At 45.2% G+C, this 12,940-nt stretch overlaps 1 protein-coding gene across 2 annotated transcripts in view; it reads right to left on the bottom strand.

The window, feature by feature from the left end:
- The window catches only part of SNX29 (sorting nexin 29), a 530,502-nt gene that overhangs the window by 465,210 nt on the left and 52,352 nt on the right, over positions 1 to 12,940 (bottom strand). For both annotated transcript variants that reach the window (XM_055339302.1, XM_055339303.1), the window contains exon 4: positions 12,302 to 12,426. In XM_055339302.1, the coding sequence (XP_055195277.1) occupies positions 12,302 to 12,426 (125 nt within the window). The remainder of the gene's footprint in view (positions 1 to 12,301; positions 12,427 to 12,940) is intronic.

Genomic DNA, 12,940 nt, shown 5'->3' with positions numbered 1-12,940 from the left:
TTCTCTGCCACTGAAATTAAGTCCACTATTAATTCCCTTTCAGTTAGAAAAAAACTAAACTTCCCAATTAAAGGTTAACATAGCCACTTCCAGGTTTATTTTTTAATTGTGGTAAAATTCACTGAATATAAAATTTACCATTTTTAAAGTTTATAATTCAGAACTTGATACATTGTTTTAAAGAACAAATAAATGCACAATAATCTGAGATATTGAATTACTTTTGAAGACTCCAGTCTATTTAAATCTAAAAACTAAACATCGGGCAGCCCAGGTGGCTCAGTGGTTTAGCACCGCCTTCAGCCCAGGGTGTGATCCTGGAGTCCAGGATCGAATCCCACATCGGGCTCCCTGCATGGAGCCTGTTTCTCCCTCTGCCTATCTCCCTCCCTCCCTTCTTTTCTCTCTCTCTCTCTCTCTCTGTTTCTCTGTCTTTCATGAATAAATAAAATCTTTTTAAAAAATAAAAACTAAACATCCCTACTGACTCCGCAGAACAAGGGCCAATTAGCTTGGTGGAGGTAGGTGGAGATCAGAAGAACAAGGCAAGACAAGGAGGATGAACTGCCACTCACTGCCCATCCATGGCTTGGCTCCTCTCCTGCCTCTGGGCTTCCATCCTGTTCCACTCTCCACCTTACTCACCCTGCTACAGCCTCACCCATCCCCTTGATTCTCTTCTGACACGCCAAGCATGCTCCATCTGACACCTGCCCAGCCATGAACAAAAACCATACCAAGTAGTCCACTGAAGGAATTTAACACAGGGCATCTGTTACAAAGACTCTGGCAGGGCTACAAAGCCAAATAGGAGATAATGAGGCCACCTAAAGACTACTGATGCCAGAAAGCCAATCCATTCCTGAAGCCAGAGGAACAGAAGGAAGAGGTAGTATAAAGAGTATAAGAACTACATGAAAGGGGATTTAATAGCAGAGTTAATTTCAGTTGCAGAGAAATAAAGGCAATTCCATCTCTACTCAAAAAAAAAAAAAAAAAAAAAACAACTACCAATGTAAAATGGTAGAGTCACTGTTGACAACAGTTTGGTGGTTCCTCAAAAAGGTCAACACAGAGTTACTGTACAATCCAGCAATTCCAGGCATACATACAGACCCATCAGGCAACAGCTGGACTGTGGCAGAGGCACCAGGAGGGCAGGGAAACAAGAACACCATGGCCTGACCCAGGGGGCCACATGGGACATCTATGGACCACAGAGGAAGCACAGCACTGCTAGACATGCCTCCTGAAGCTGGGAAGAAATGCTCTAGCCTCCCTCTTCCTCTCACCTTCTAAACCCATCACCACCTCCCTCTGGCCAAACAGGAAGACAATGAGCAAGGGGGCCTGGAAAACAGACTCTGCAGGGAAAGGCAAAGAATAAATGTGAGAGCAGAGGCAAGTGACTGTAAGCTTTCAACTTGTTGAACTGCAAAGGATTCCTTCCCCAGGTAACAGCAGAGCTACTCCCCTTATTCCCTGATGTCTCTACTCAAAAGTCCCATAAAGAAGGCTGCTGACCACTCCATGCAAAGGAGTGAACGCCCACACCCTCACGAGCTACTAGTTGCTCATCAAAATCTCTCTTCCTGGACCCCTAGACACTTCCCAGCCTGCCTGCGGCGGCCAGGTGACTCACAGTCTCCACCAACCCAGGTGCTTTTCGCAGGCCTGACTCATTCATTCCTGTCCTCTGCCTGGCCCCCGAAGTTGGCAGTCCTGAGCTCTAACAACTCAGCATAGCACACCTGGCATTTGCCCACGGTATACAAGAGTCTACAGCACCTCCTTTATTACAAAGTGGGAAACTTCTCTAATGCCAAACGAAGGACTTCTAAAGCTTGTGTCTTGTCTCTTTTTAGGGATGTTCCCCATCCTTTGCTGAAGGTCATTTTCATGCCGACAGGAACAGAGCAAAGGATCCACGGATCCAACAAGCCAGATAATTATGGACTAAAAATTGACAACTCTGAGGCCAAATTTACCAGAGTTTTAATTTACTAGACCTTAGGATCAAACATCTTTAAAACAGCCAGAGGTCACCCTTGGCCAAGAGGCATCAGTCTGCCTATATGAGATCCTAAACTGCTGGGACAGTTTCATGCCTCTGGGTAAGTAGCCCCTGGCCCAAGCCCTCAGCCACCCCAGCTGTCACAGACCCTCCCCAGGACTCTACGGACAACCCCATAATCTAGGAACTCACAGATTAATACCTAGCCGGGAGGGGGATAGCGCCCTGGCTCTGGCTCTCTCCCTAAGCCAGTGGTTCCCAACCAGCTGTTAAACATTCTCATCAGCACCCCTGGACAGAGCACAGTATTTTCTTTCTACCTTCCACTGACATCCTTCCCAAGTCTCTTGCACCAGCTAGCTGATTTGCAAGTTCATGAATACAGCAGAGAGACAAAGAGAGGGAACTGAAAGCTGTGCAGGGATGGAAGGGCGGTGGAGTGGACTTCCCCTCACAATCAAAAGGATGGGCCCAGGCTTCTCCTGGCCCATGAAGCTTCTCCAAAAATACGTTTCTACAGAAATGAAATTGTTACCCAAGGTGACCCGATGAAGCAAAATATAAATTCTGCTCTGAGTTAAAATGCAATCAACCATTTTCAAAAATCCCCACTGAGGATTAAGGAAGTCCGGTTCTCTAATTTTACAGTTGGGTGTGTATTAATACCACCTGCTTTCAGCTGATTATAAAAGAAGATGTGCACACAGCAGAGGGTGGGGTCTGGCTTCCAGGGATAAGCAAGCAGCAGGACCAGTCCTCAAGTCTGGGTCCTAGAGTCATTATTTTGAACATCCGTTTTGGTGGCCAGGGACCTTGCAATACATTGGAGCTATGAGGAAGAGTGAGAAGAGATCTGGTCCTTGACCATCAAGAGAAACAGTCACAAAAACAGATAGTGCCATAAATAGGTTTGATAAGAGGAGGACTCAAGACTAATGAGGGCTGGGGAGGGAGAGGCAGAAAGGAGACATGCAGAGGAGGGGCACAGGCCAGCTGAACTGGGTAAGGAGCTCATGAATGACTTCTTGGGAGGAAATCTGAGATTTCAAGAAAGAAAAGATCAAAATCACATTCACCTCCATTTGAATGGCTAGTATCAAGAAATAAATACATGAAAACAACAACTGTTGGCAAGGATGTGGAGAACTTGGAACCCTCGCACACTGCTGGTGGGGCATAGTCACTACAGAAAACAGTATAGCAGGTCTTCAGAAAGTGAAACACAGAATTACTATCTGATCCAGCAATTCCACTTCTGGGTACTTATTCAAAAGAACTGAAAGCAAGGATTTGAATAGTTATTTGTACAACCTGTATTCATGGTAGCATTATTTAGCAGCCAATAAATGGATGTCCATTCACAGATGAGGAAATAAAGTGGTGTGTGGGTGTGCATACACACAATAGAATATTATTCAGCCTTAAAAAGGAAGGAGGGGATCCCTGGGTGGCTCAGCGGTTTGGCACCTGCCTTCGGCCCGGGGCGTGGTCCCAGAGCCCCAGGATCAAGTCCCGTGCCAGGCTCCCTCCCAGCCTGCTTCTCCCTCTGCCTATGTCTCTGTTTCTCTCTCTCACTCTGTATCTCTCATGAATAAATAAATACTTTTTTAAAAAAGGAAAGAAATTCTGCCATACTACATGAACCTTGAAGACATTATGCTAAACAACATCAGCCTTAGGTACATGGAGTATAAGTGAGCCTTGCTCACATGAAGCACTTAAGATAAATCATAGAGTACGAAAGCCAGGGGCTTGGGGCAGAGAGAATGAGGAGTCAGTGTTTAATGGGGATGGACTTTCAACATGGGAAGATGAAACGGTTTGAGAGATGGAAGGTGGGGATGGTCATACAATGTGTACACTTAGAATGATTTAAATGGTCACTTTCATATCATGTACACTTTGCCACAATTTAAAAGAGAAAATAGAAGTTTGAGTTGGTAATATGTGAACAAGAATTGGGGAGGGAGGAGGGAGTGGAAGAGTAAAAGCAATGAAAACGTCCAGATTTGATAGCTTCAAATGTAGAAACCAAGCATGCTGTTCAAAATGTAGGATTTAAACACCTAAACTGGTCCCTGACAATGAAGAGACAGTGGTATTGAACACCTTCTTCCCTAGCGTGTCTAGTATTAACACTTTAATTGCTCAATTATGAAGAGGTCTCAGGGGTTCCCCGGGCAAGGGCTCTGGCAGTAGGGCAACACGGAGGACTCAGGTCATGGTTTCTTTACCACCTGGTTGGAAGTGTTGCAATGCCTACCTGCAAGCTGCATGTTAGTCCTGGGTGTGGGGTAGAGTTTAGAGAAAGAGCAGAAACAGACAAAGCTGGTAGAGGACAGATCTTGGAGCCCAGGTCAAGGAGTGTGTCCCCTGCCCCATCTCTGAAGAGAAACATGACAGAGCTTTAAGTAGAGGGCGGGGAACAGGTTGGTCACTGAAGAATCCCCAACCCCCAGCCTGGCACAATGTGCAGAGTGGATCAGGGAGGATGGAGATGGAAGGCAGAAAGACAAAATATGGCAGAGGGAAAGGACAAAGAGGCTGTAAGGAAAACCAAGGGCTGTCCAGGAAAGCCGAGGAAAGGGTAGAGTCATAGGTTAAGCCACAGGTTAACACAGGAACCAATGGAGCTGAAGATGAGGATTCAGTTGTGAAACCTGCAATAAGCCTATGGTGCATCCAAATAGACACATGGAAGAGAAAGGGCCCCAGGAAATGATGTGGACTGCAGGTAGAACTTCGAGTCATCTGCACATGGAGAGCAATTTTCACCAAGGAATTCAGACAGGATGTGTATGCACAGAAATGAGAGGCAACAAAAGAATCTGCAGATGAATGATATTTACTATTTGAGGGTGTAGAAATGATATATAAGAAGGATGAACAAAGAAGCAAGCAGCAAGTGTCCCAGGAGGTCGTGGCACTGCAGAAGAGAGGGGGGATTGGTGGGTCAACATCGGAGGGTCCTTGGTGCCAAGGGCTGCTGAACAGGTGAGGAATATTAGACTTAAATTTTACAGGACAGACAGCTAGCTCAATGATAGCAGGTGTGTCTCTGGTATGTTCTGAAGCAGGCCTACGACCTTGTAATGGACTGCCAACACATAACCTCATGATGATCCATCAGTCATTAACAAGAACATCAAATTACAAGGTTTTGCCATGAAATGGCAGTACTCTGGTCTGAATGTGTCCCTCCAAAATTCCTATGTCAAAATCCTAAAGATGATGGTGTTAGGATGTGGGGCCTTTTAGAGGACCCTGACGTCATGAAGATAGTCTTCATGGAATGGGATTAGTGCTCTTATAGAAGAGGCTCCAGAGGGATCCCTTGTCCCCTTCCACCATGTGAGGACACAGTGAGGAGGCAGGGGCTGTGGACCAGGAAGAGGGTCCTCACTCAACCGTGCTGACACCTTGATCTTAGACTTCCCAGCCCCCAGAAATATGAGAGGTAAACTGCTGTTGTTGATAAGCTCCTAACTCTGTGGTATTTTGTTATGGTAGCCCAAACAGACTACAACAGGCACTAACTGCAATGTTTCGTTCTCCTTTCTCCAGTAGAAGGAAAAATACTTCACTTTTCCATACTGCATTCTGCATTGGTGACTCTAGGCATCCAACATCTGCAAAATCCTCTAATTCCAAGTCACGCCTATGTAAGTCTCAGTCACTTTTAATTCATTTTCATCAAATCTAAAAATCAATCTTTGTTCTTTTCCTTCAAATTTAATCACTTCCTTTGTAGACCTCTGCTGGTATAAGGTATCTTGGGCAATCATGAAATACAGTACTGTGCAAACTAAAATAATAAAATATTAATATATTTTGATTGAAATACTGATATATTTCCAGATGCTACACTAGGAGATAGGAAGTCAAAGGAAGTAAAACAGACATGATGCCCTGGGGTCCCAAAGTTTACCATCTAGTCATCTAGGTAAAGAGACAACAGACAAGTGAATATAGTGTGATAAAGTAAAGTAGAATCCCCTGTCCTTGTTCCCTAAGACAGGGATTACCAAACTTCTCTAGAGGGCTGAATATTAGGTACTTCATACCTTATGGGACAGATGATCAGTTACAACTGCCTAAAAGCTGCCATGCAGAGTAAGTAGATGAACATGTGTGGCTGTGTTCCAATAAAACTTTATTTATAAAAATCCATGGCAGAAAAAAAAAATCCATGGCAGGACACAGTTTATCCACCTCTGCTCTAAGTGATTATAACTTACAATACTTGCTGCTTCATTTACTCATGAATTCAAACTGGGGAAGAACATGATCTTTCAGAGAGTCCCCTCCTGGAAACAACATGCCATTATGAATAAAACAGTAGGAGCTTCAGAATCACAATCACTAAGACCTAAGGCCAAACCCTGGCTCTGCCATACTTATGACATCTGGAGTATTAAGAAAATTCTTAAAAAAAAAAAAAAAAGAAAGAAAAGAAAAAGAAAATTCTTAGAGCCTCATTTTCTTCATCTATCATTCACTATGCATAGTCATTTCAGAAATAAAATGGAACAATAACAAATCCCCTGGCTCACAGGAGCTACTCAGTATGTCAAGAAATGTTTGCTTGACATTGTCTATCTTTGCTGCTCAGCAAACAAGAAAGCCAGGCCTATGGTCAGCCAATTCATCCAAAGAGAGAAACACCCAGGTTTCATTTCCAAGATTAACTTAAGTCTAAAGACATAGGTGTAGAAGTGGTTAATTCAGAAGACCCTACCAAGGTACATCTTTCTGAGCTGCCATACTGGCTTTTGTCCTCAGATTTGTCCCCCTTCAAAATCTCAAGACCATTGCTACAGCTTCAAATGTCACAGTCTCATGCAGCAACCCAACACCATAAAATAAGTCTTAGGCCTCCATTCAAAAAGCAAAAATAGGGAAGCCTGGATGGCTCAGCAGTTAAGACTCTGCCTTTGGCTCAGGGCATGATCCTGGAGTCCTAGGATCGAGTCCCACATCGGGCTTCCTGCATGGAGCCTGCTTCTCCCTCTGCCTGTGTCTCTGCCTCTCTCTTCGCTCTCTCTGACTGAATAAATAAATAAATCTTTAAATATATATATATATATATATATATATATATATGTAAAATAAAAAATAAAAAAATAAAAGCAAAAATATTTCCCAGATGGCCCTCAGCAGACTCCTTCCTTCCCCTTGGTCAGAATTATGTCCCATGTCTATTCCAAAAGCAACTACTGACAAGCTGATAATTATTAAGGTTGGCCTGATCTGATCTAGATTCACTCCCCCCGGAGCTAGCTTCAGGCCTGAAGCTCTTGGAAGATCTAACATGTGAACAAAATCAGAATTCTATTAGCAAGAAAGAAGAGGGAGAGCAGTTTCTGCTATAATTATTCACACTAACCTGCATAACTGAAGAGAGAGTTACACAAACTGCAGGACCAGACTCTAAAATGCAGATTCCCGTTGTATCACCACCAAATCAATGATTTGTGTAGATAAATCCAGCCACTTGTCAAAGCAAGAGAAAACAGCTCCCCCGGACACAGGAGACTTTCACTTCTAGGGTTTGAATCCCAAAGGAAATACACTGGGTAACCCCACCCCCCAAGCCTCTCTGGGTCCTGCATAACCCACCTGCCAGAACCATTCAAAGGGATCTCAGCTAGGGATGGACACTGCTTCCCATACCTGCCAACAGTGCTTGACAAAACAAAACTGAGTTGATGGCATAACGCTTAGTAATCATTTCCACCCTACCAACATTTCATAACTCAGGAACGTTTGGGTAAAACTCTCTAAGTCAAAAAACACATACACAAACAAAACCTGAATGCTAAGTCAAAAACAAAGACAAAACAAAAGCGCCAAACAAGCAAACTAGGGAATGGGGAATAGATGCAGGCACTAGCTAAAAACCTCACAGAACTGGAGGAAATTCACCTGCAAACTCCTTTTCCCAGGCTACAGTTTATCACAGAAGGAATGCCTGGCACCTGACTTCTAGACAGGTCACTGACATGGCCATTCACGAAGATGGCAAGCCAGCAAGAGGAAAAGGCCTCACACTGTGGCCGCAAGGGGCCACGTCCAGCTTTGGAAGAGGAGTCCAGATCAGACCACTTCTCCCAGAAACACAACTGAGAAAGCGAGGCGGATATTTAAACAGTTATTAAAACAAAACAGAGGACCCCAGAGCACTACAAAGGCAAGGAACAAAGAACCCAGATCCCCCAGAGAAGGGAAGTCCACAGACCAGAGGCCTACACTCAGGCCTTTACTTGGCCCTTGAGGCTTCTGCCAGCAACAGAGTTTCTCTGATGAGAAGCTATGAGGGGCTTTCAGAATTCCCACAAGGTCTGAGAGGGAAAGAATCCGAGCTCAGAACCAGTGGAGGAGAACAGAAACTGGTAAACAGCTCAGGGTAACAGAAGAGCATCCCTCGAACATTCATGCCTGCCTGAAACCACACAATGTGACTTTATTTGAGAAAAGGCTCTCTGCAGATGTAATTAGTTAAGTTGAGGTAATAGTGGAGGAGGGTGGGCCAAAATCCAATAGGGCTGCTGTTCTTCTAATGAGAGGACACTGAAACAGAGGCCCAGAGGGAACGGGCCGTGGGAAGAGAGTGGCCCAGGCTGGAGCAAAGCAGCCATAAGCAAGGGGTGCCAAGGACGGCAGGCGCCAGGGATGGCTGACAACCACCAGAGGCTGGGAATGCGATCTCCCTCAGAGCATCCAGATGGAATAGGCTCTGCCAACACCTAGGTTTTGGACTCTGGGCCTCTAGAAATGTGAGAGAATAAATTTCTCGCTGCTGTTTTAAGCCACTTGGGGTGTGCACATTTGTTATGGCAGGTCTAGGAAACAAATACATGCTGGAAACCCCAAATAAGTACGTCCTAGCAATAGGCAAAAGCAGAAATATATCTTCACCAAATGCTGAAGCCCAGGCATGAAATGCTCAACCCCTGATGGAAGTAAATTGATCTTCATCTACCCTACTTGCTTGAGCAGCAAGAGTGAGTCCCCCTGAAGAAAGATAACATCCCAAGCTTCACACAACTCTTCATACACAACACTCAGTTGAAACTACCAGGCACATGACAAAGACAAGGATGGATTCAAAAATCAAAACTTAAAAAAAAAAAAATAATAAGGGACTTCAGGCTATAGCCAAATGAGAAGTTAACAAATCCTCTCCCCAAAAAGCGACTACAAAACTGGACAAAAGTGACAACCATATTGGCACGCTGGAAACTGACTTCAAAGGCTTATCATCTGAGAGGTGTTTACGCTTGAAAACTGCTAAATTTCAGAAAAGGACATTGGCAATAACAACAGTGGGACAGTATATGACAACGACACTCATCTCAGGGGCAAGAAGAAGAGGGGGAGAGTGTGGGGAACCAGAGCACTCGGGCCCCTCTACAGATGGCAGGGGTGGTGGGCTCCAACCTCAGTCAGCAGAATGTGGGCCCAGAGCCACAGATCCTCCAGCTGAACAAAAGCAAGAAATCCGTATTTCAACATGAAATCTCATAATCTGTAAATGTGGACAACTTTTTAAAAGCATTTTTTTAAGCACACCATAAAGGGCATCTGTTCCCAAACTCAGCCTTGTAGGTACCCTAACCCCAGATGACCAAATGCAGTCCTGCCGCAGCAGACTCTCAGTATTATCTACTGTATGGTGATTTTCAACAATATCATTTTGTTTGGTCATTACTTTGGATTCAGTTCTTCTCTCTTCAAAAGGTAATGTTTCCCATCTGTAAACAGAGCTACTACAACAGCCTCGTGGATTAATTCACCATTACTTATTGTCTCCTGTCACTTCCAATTCAGTTAATTGAGCTAGAGTGGTCTACAGAGGAGCAGTAATGGGCATCCAGACACTGCCAGAGGAGGGGGAAGCTGAGAAGATCCAGGAATTTGACATCAGTCTCCCTGGGTTGGAATCCTCAGCATTGCTGTTTACTACTATGGGAACTTGAACAACTTCTGAACTTATTTGAGCCTCAGTGGCATCATCCAAAAAATAAGCACATCACCTTGGAAATATGGAAAGTTGTGGCCATGTTATCAAGCACCAGCTCCGACAGCTCTTCACTGAGGCCTGGCTTGGCAGGCACTGTCTCATTGAGCCCCCACCACAGAACTGTGAAGCCAGTCCTGTGAGTGACCTTATTTTACACAAGAGGAAACAGAAGTTCAGAGAGGGGATGTCCCAAAGAGTTCGTGTGTGACGAGCCACAAAGCCAGGATTTCAACCCCGTCACCTGACTCTAGGGTCTAGCAATAACTGCCAAGCTACAGAAAGGGCCCAGGCCAGCAGCCAGCAGGGACTAGGGAGCACAGGGATGCTCTCATTTCCATCCAAGCCTCCTCTTCAGATTTCATTTTCTCCATTTTGGCTGCCAGTAGATGAGAAGATGGCCCTTGCAGGTAAAAACCACCAAGGCTCAGTGCAGCATTTCCCCGGGGTCATCTCATGGTCCAACTCCAAAGCCAAGGTTGCCTCTGCCATGCCAGCAGCTGCCCTTGTCACATGGAAGCTGACCCATGGTATACTCCACCCTCATTTCTCTACGGTAGCTGCTGCACACACAGAAACAATGGAAATAGGAAGAAGACAAGGGCCCATGATGTTGAGGACAACTCTGGGCAAAGTTATGTCCTTGAGCAGTTCATCACGCAGTCCGCAGCATTGAGCCACCCCCATGCAGAGGCCACGAGAGGCCACCAAGAGAGGCTAACAACCCAGGTGACCAAGGCAGGAGGCAGTGGTTTCCACAGGGAGTGACTGAAAGGTGGCTCCACTCTGACTCAGCCCCTGGGTCCCTGACTTTTAGAGAAGGGACCCAAGAGCACAGAAGAAAAATCAATAGTGGGCAGCCCGGGTGGCTCAGCAGTTTAGTGCCGCCTTCAGCCCAGGGCCTGATCCTGGAGACCCAGGATCAAGTCCCATGTCAGGCTCCTAGCATGAAGTCTGCTTCTCCCTCTGCCTGTGGCTCTGCCTGTCTCTCTCTCTGTCTCTCATGAATAAATAAATAAAATCTTTAAAAAAAAATAAAGAAAAATTGATAGTGACAGGAATTCCTCTGGCAGCTGTCCCCTACCCCCAAGGGGACTATATTCTTCTGAGAACGAGCGCCTGGTGAAATGAACGACAGCAATCAAAAATCTGTTGAAGGACTGAGAGCAAAAGGAAGAGAAATGCACCAACACAAGGGAGCAAGAAAGACACAGGGCTCATTTGGCAGACACCTCTGCCAGACACAGCGAGAGATGACGGTCTGCTGTGAACGAGGGGCAGCAGCAGTGACACAGATGTCGTTAACACTAATGAGATTCAGTAATTTGGGGCAGCAGCCACAAGTTGAGGGTCTGAAAGAATCTGCTCTTTAAAATGTTGGGTAAGAGGGCACCTGGAGGCTCAGTAGGTTAAGCGCCAACTCTAGTTTCTGCTCGGGTCATGATCTCAGGGTCCTGGGATTGAGCCCTGTGCCCAGCTCTGCACTGGGTGTGGAGCCTGCTTGAAATTCTTTCTCTTTCTCCCCTGCCCCTCCTCCCACCCTTACCCCCCTGCTCATGATCTCTCTCTCAAAAAAAAAAAAAAAAAAAGTTGGGGAAGAAGGACATAGGATGTTTCTCATTTGACATGATATACTTTTAGGTCCAGATCCAAAGCAAATCATTTTAAAGTTTCCTCATCTGTACAGTGGAGAAAATAAAGGTCCCTACTATTCATTAGACTGTCATAAGAACTGAGTGAGTTAGTGTATATAAAGGACTAACGAAGTTCCAGGCTTGTACAAAATGCTCCCTACGTGTTGGTAGTGATTATTAGCATTATCCCTGTCATTCAGACATACAGGAGCATGGCATGCAAGAAGTGCTTTGACAATACTAAAATGGATGGTAACAGAGCTGTAAGCTCAGAGACCTATTGTTTCTGTTGCTGGTGTCGAAAGCAGATTTAATTACAAAATGTCATGCTATTCCCATGAACAAAATTAAAACATATCTTCGATTTCCCAACAACTGCCACACTACACTGGTGACAAAAGCACCTGGGCTGCAGGACCCTGAGCCCCCAGAGATTGCAACATGTGGTTCTGAGGATTCCACAAAGGACAACACCATTACTGACTAGAGGTAAGACATCCTCACACGTGGATTTCTGCACCAACATGCTGCCCCCATTCCAGCCCCACACAATGCCTGCCTTAACCGCCAATAAAAAATAAAAACTTTTTAGAAAAGACTACATCCTCTGTGCTCCATTAGAGTGAGCAGTACCTGTTTCGGTCTTGCTGGCAAAGCCTGCTGCCTGTTTGATCGCAGCCGCCGTTAGTGCTAATCCCCGGCTCCTCTTCAGGCCATGCTGCAGGACGGCCTCAAACTGGGCACACAGACAGGTTACCCTGCAAGAGAACCAGTTATTCATCAGTCCACCTGTGTAAGAAAAGAGACACCCAAAATAGCCCCAGTACCTCCAAGAAGGGGGTGAGTCATCAGTTATAAACCTCAGGGAAGGTACACACTTGACACCTGGATTTATGGGCAGGTAATTGATATGGAATTGACTTGGGTCCCTCAGCACACCTCTCCCCATTTATGTTCCTTTCACATACCTCCAGGAAGCCCCACACAGTCTAACCATATTCATCAGGCTCTTGAAAGCAGAGTAACAATTCACAAGAAAGGTGGGAAAATGGAATTGGTGCCAGCCAGCAGAGGAGAAAAAATTAAAGCCAATTTAAAAACAAATCAGTCTGGTGTGGGAGGGGTGGACAGCTAATTGTATCCAATTCACAAGTTCCAACTCTAATTCATATCACATATAGTTTAAGGAACCAGATTATCTTTGAAGGGATTGAATGTGCCAGCCTCCCAAATTGGAAACATTGTATAATTTCATGGCCTGTTACATACACT

Source organism: Nyctereutes procyonoides, unplaced genomic scaffold (genome assembly GCF_905146905.1).
Source record: "Nyctereutes procyonoides isolate TBG_1078 unplaced genomic scaffold, NYPRO_anot_genome, whole genome shotgun sequence".
Taxonomy (NCBI): Eukaryota; Metazoa; Chordata; class Mammalia; order Carnivora; family Canidae; genus Nyctereutes; species Nyctereutes procyonoides.
The sequence above is the reverse complement of the archived record's forward strand: the minus strand, read 5'-3'. Positions and strand labels throughout refer to the sequence as shown.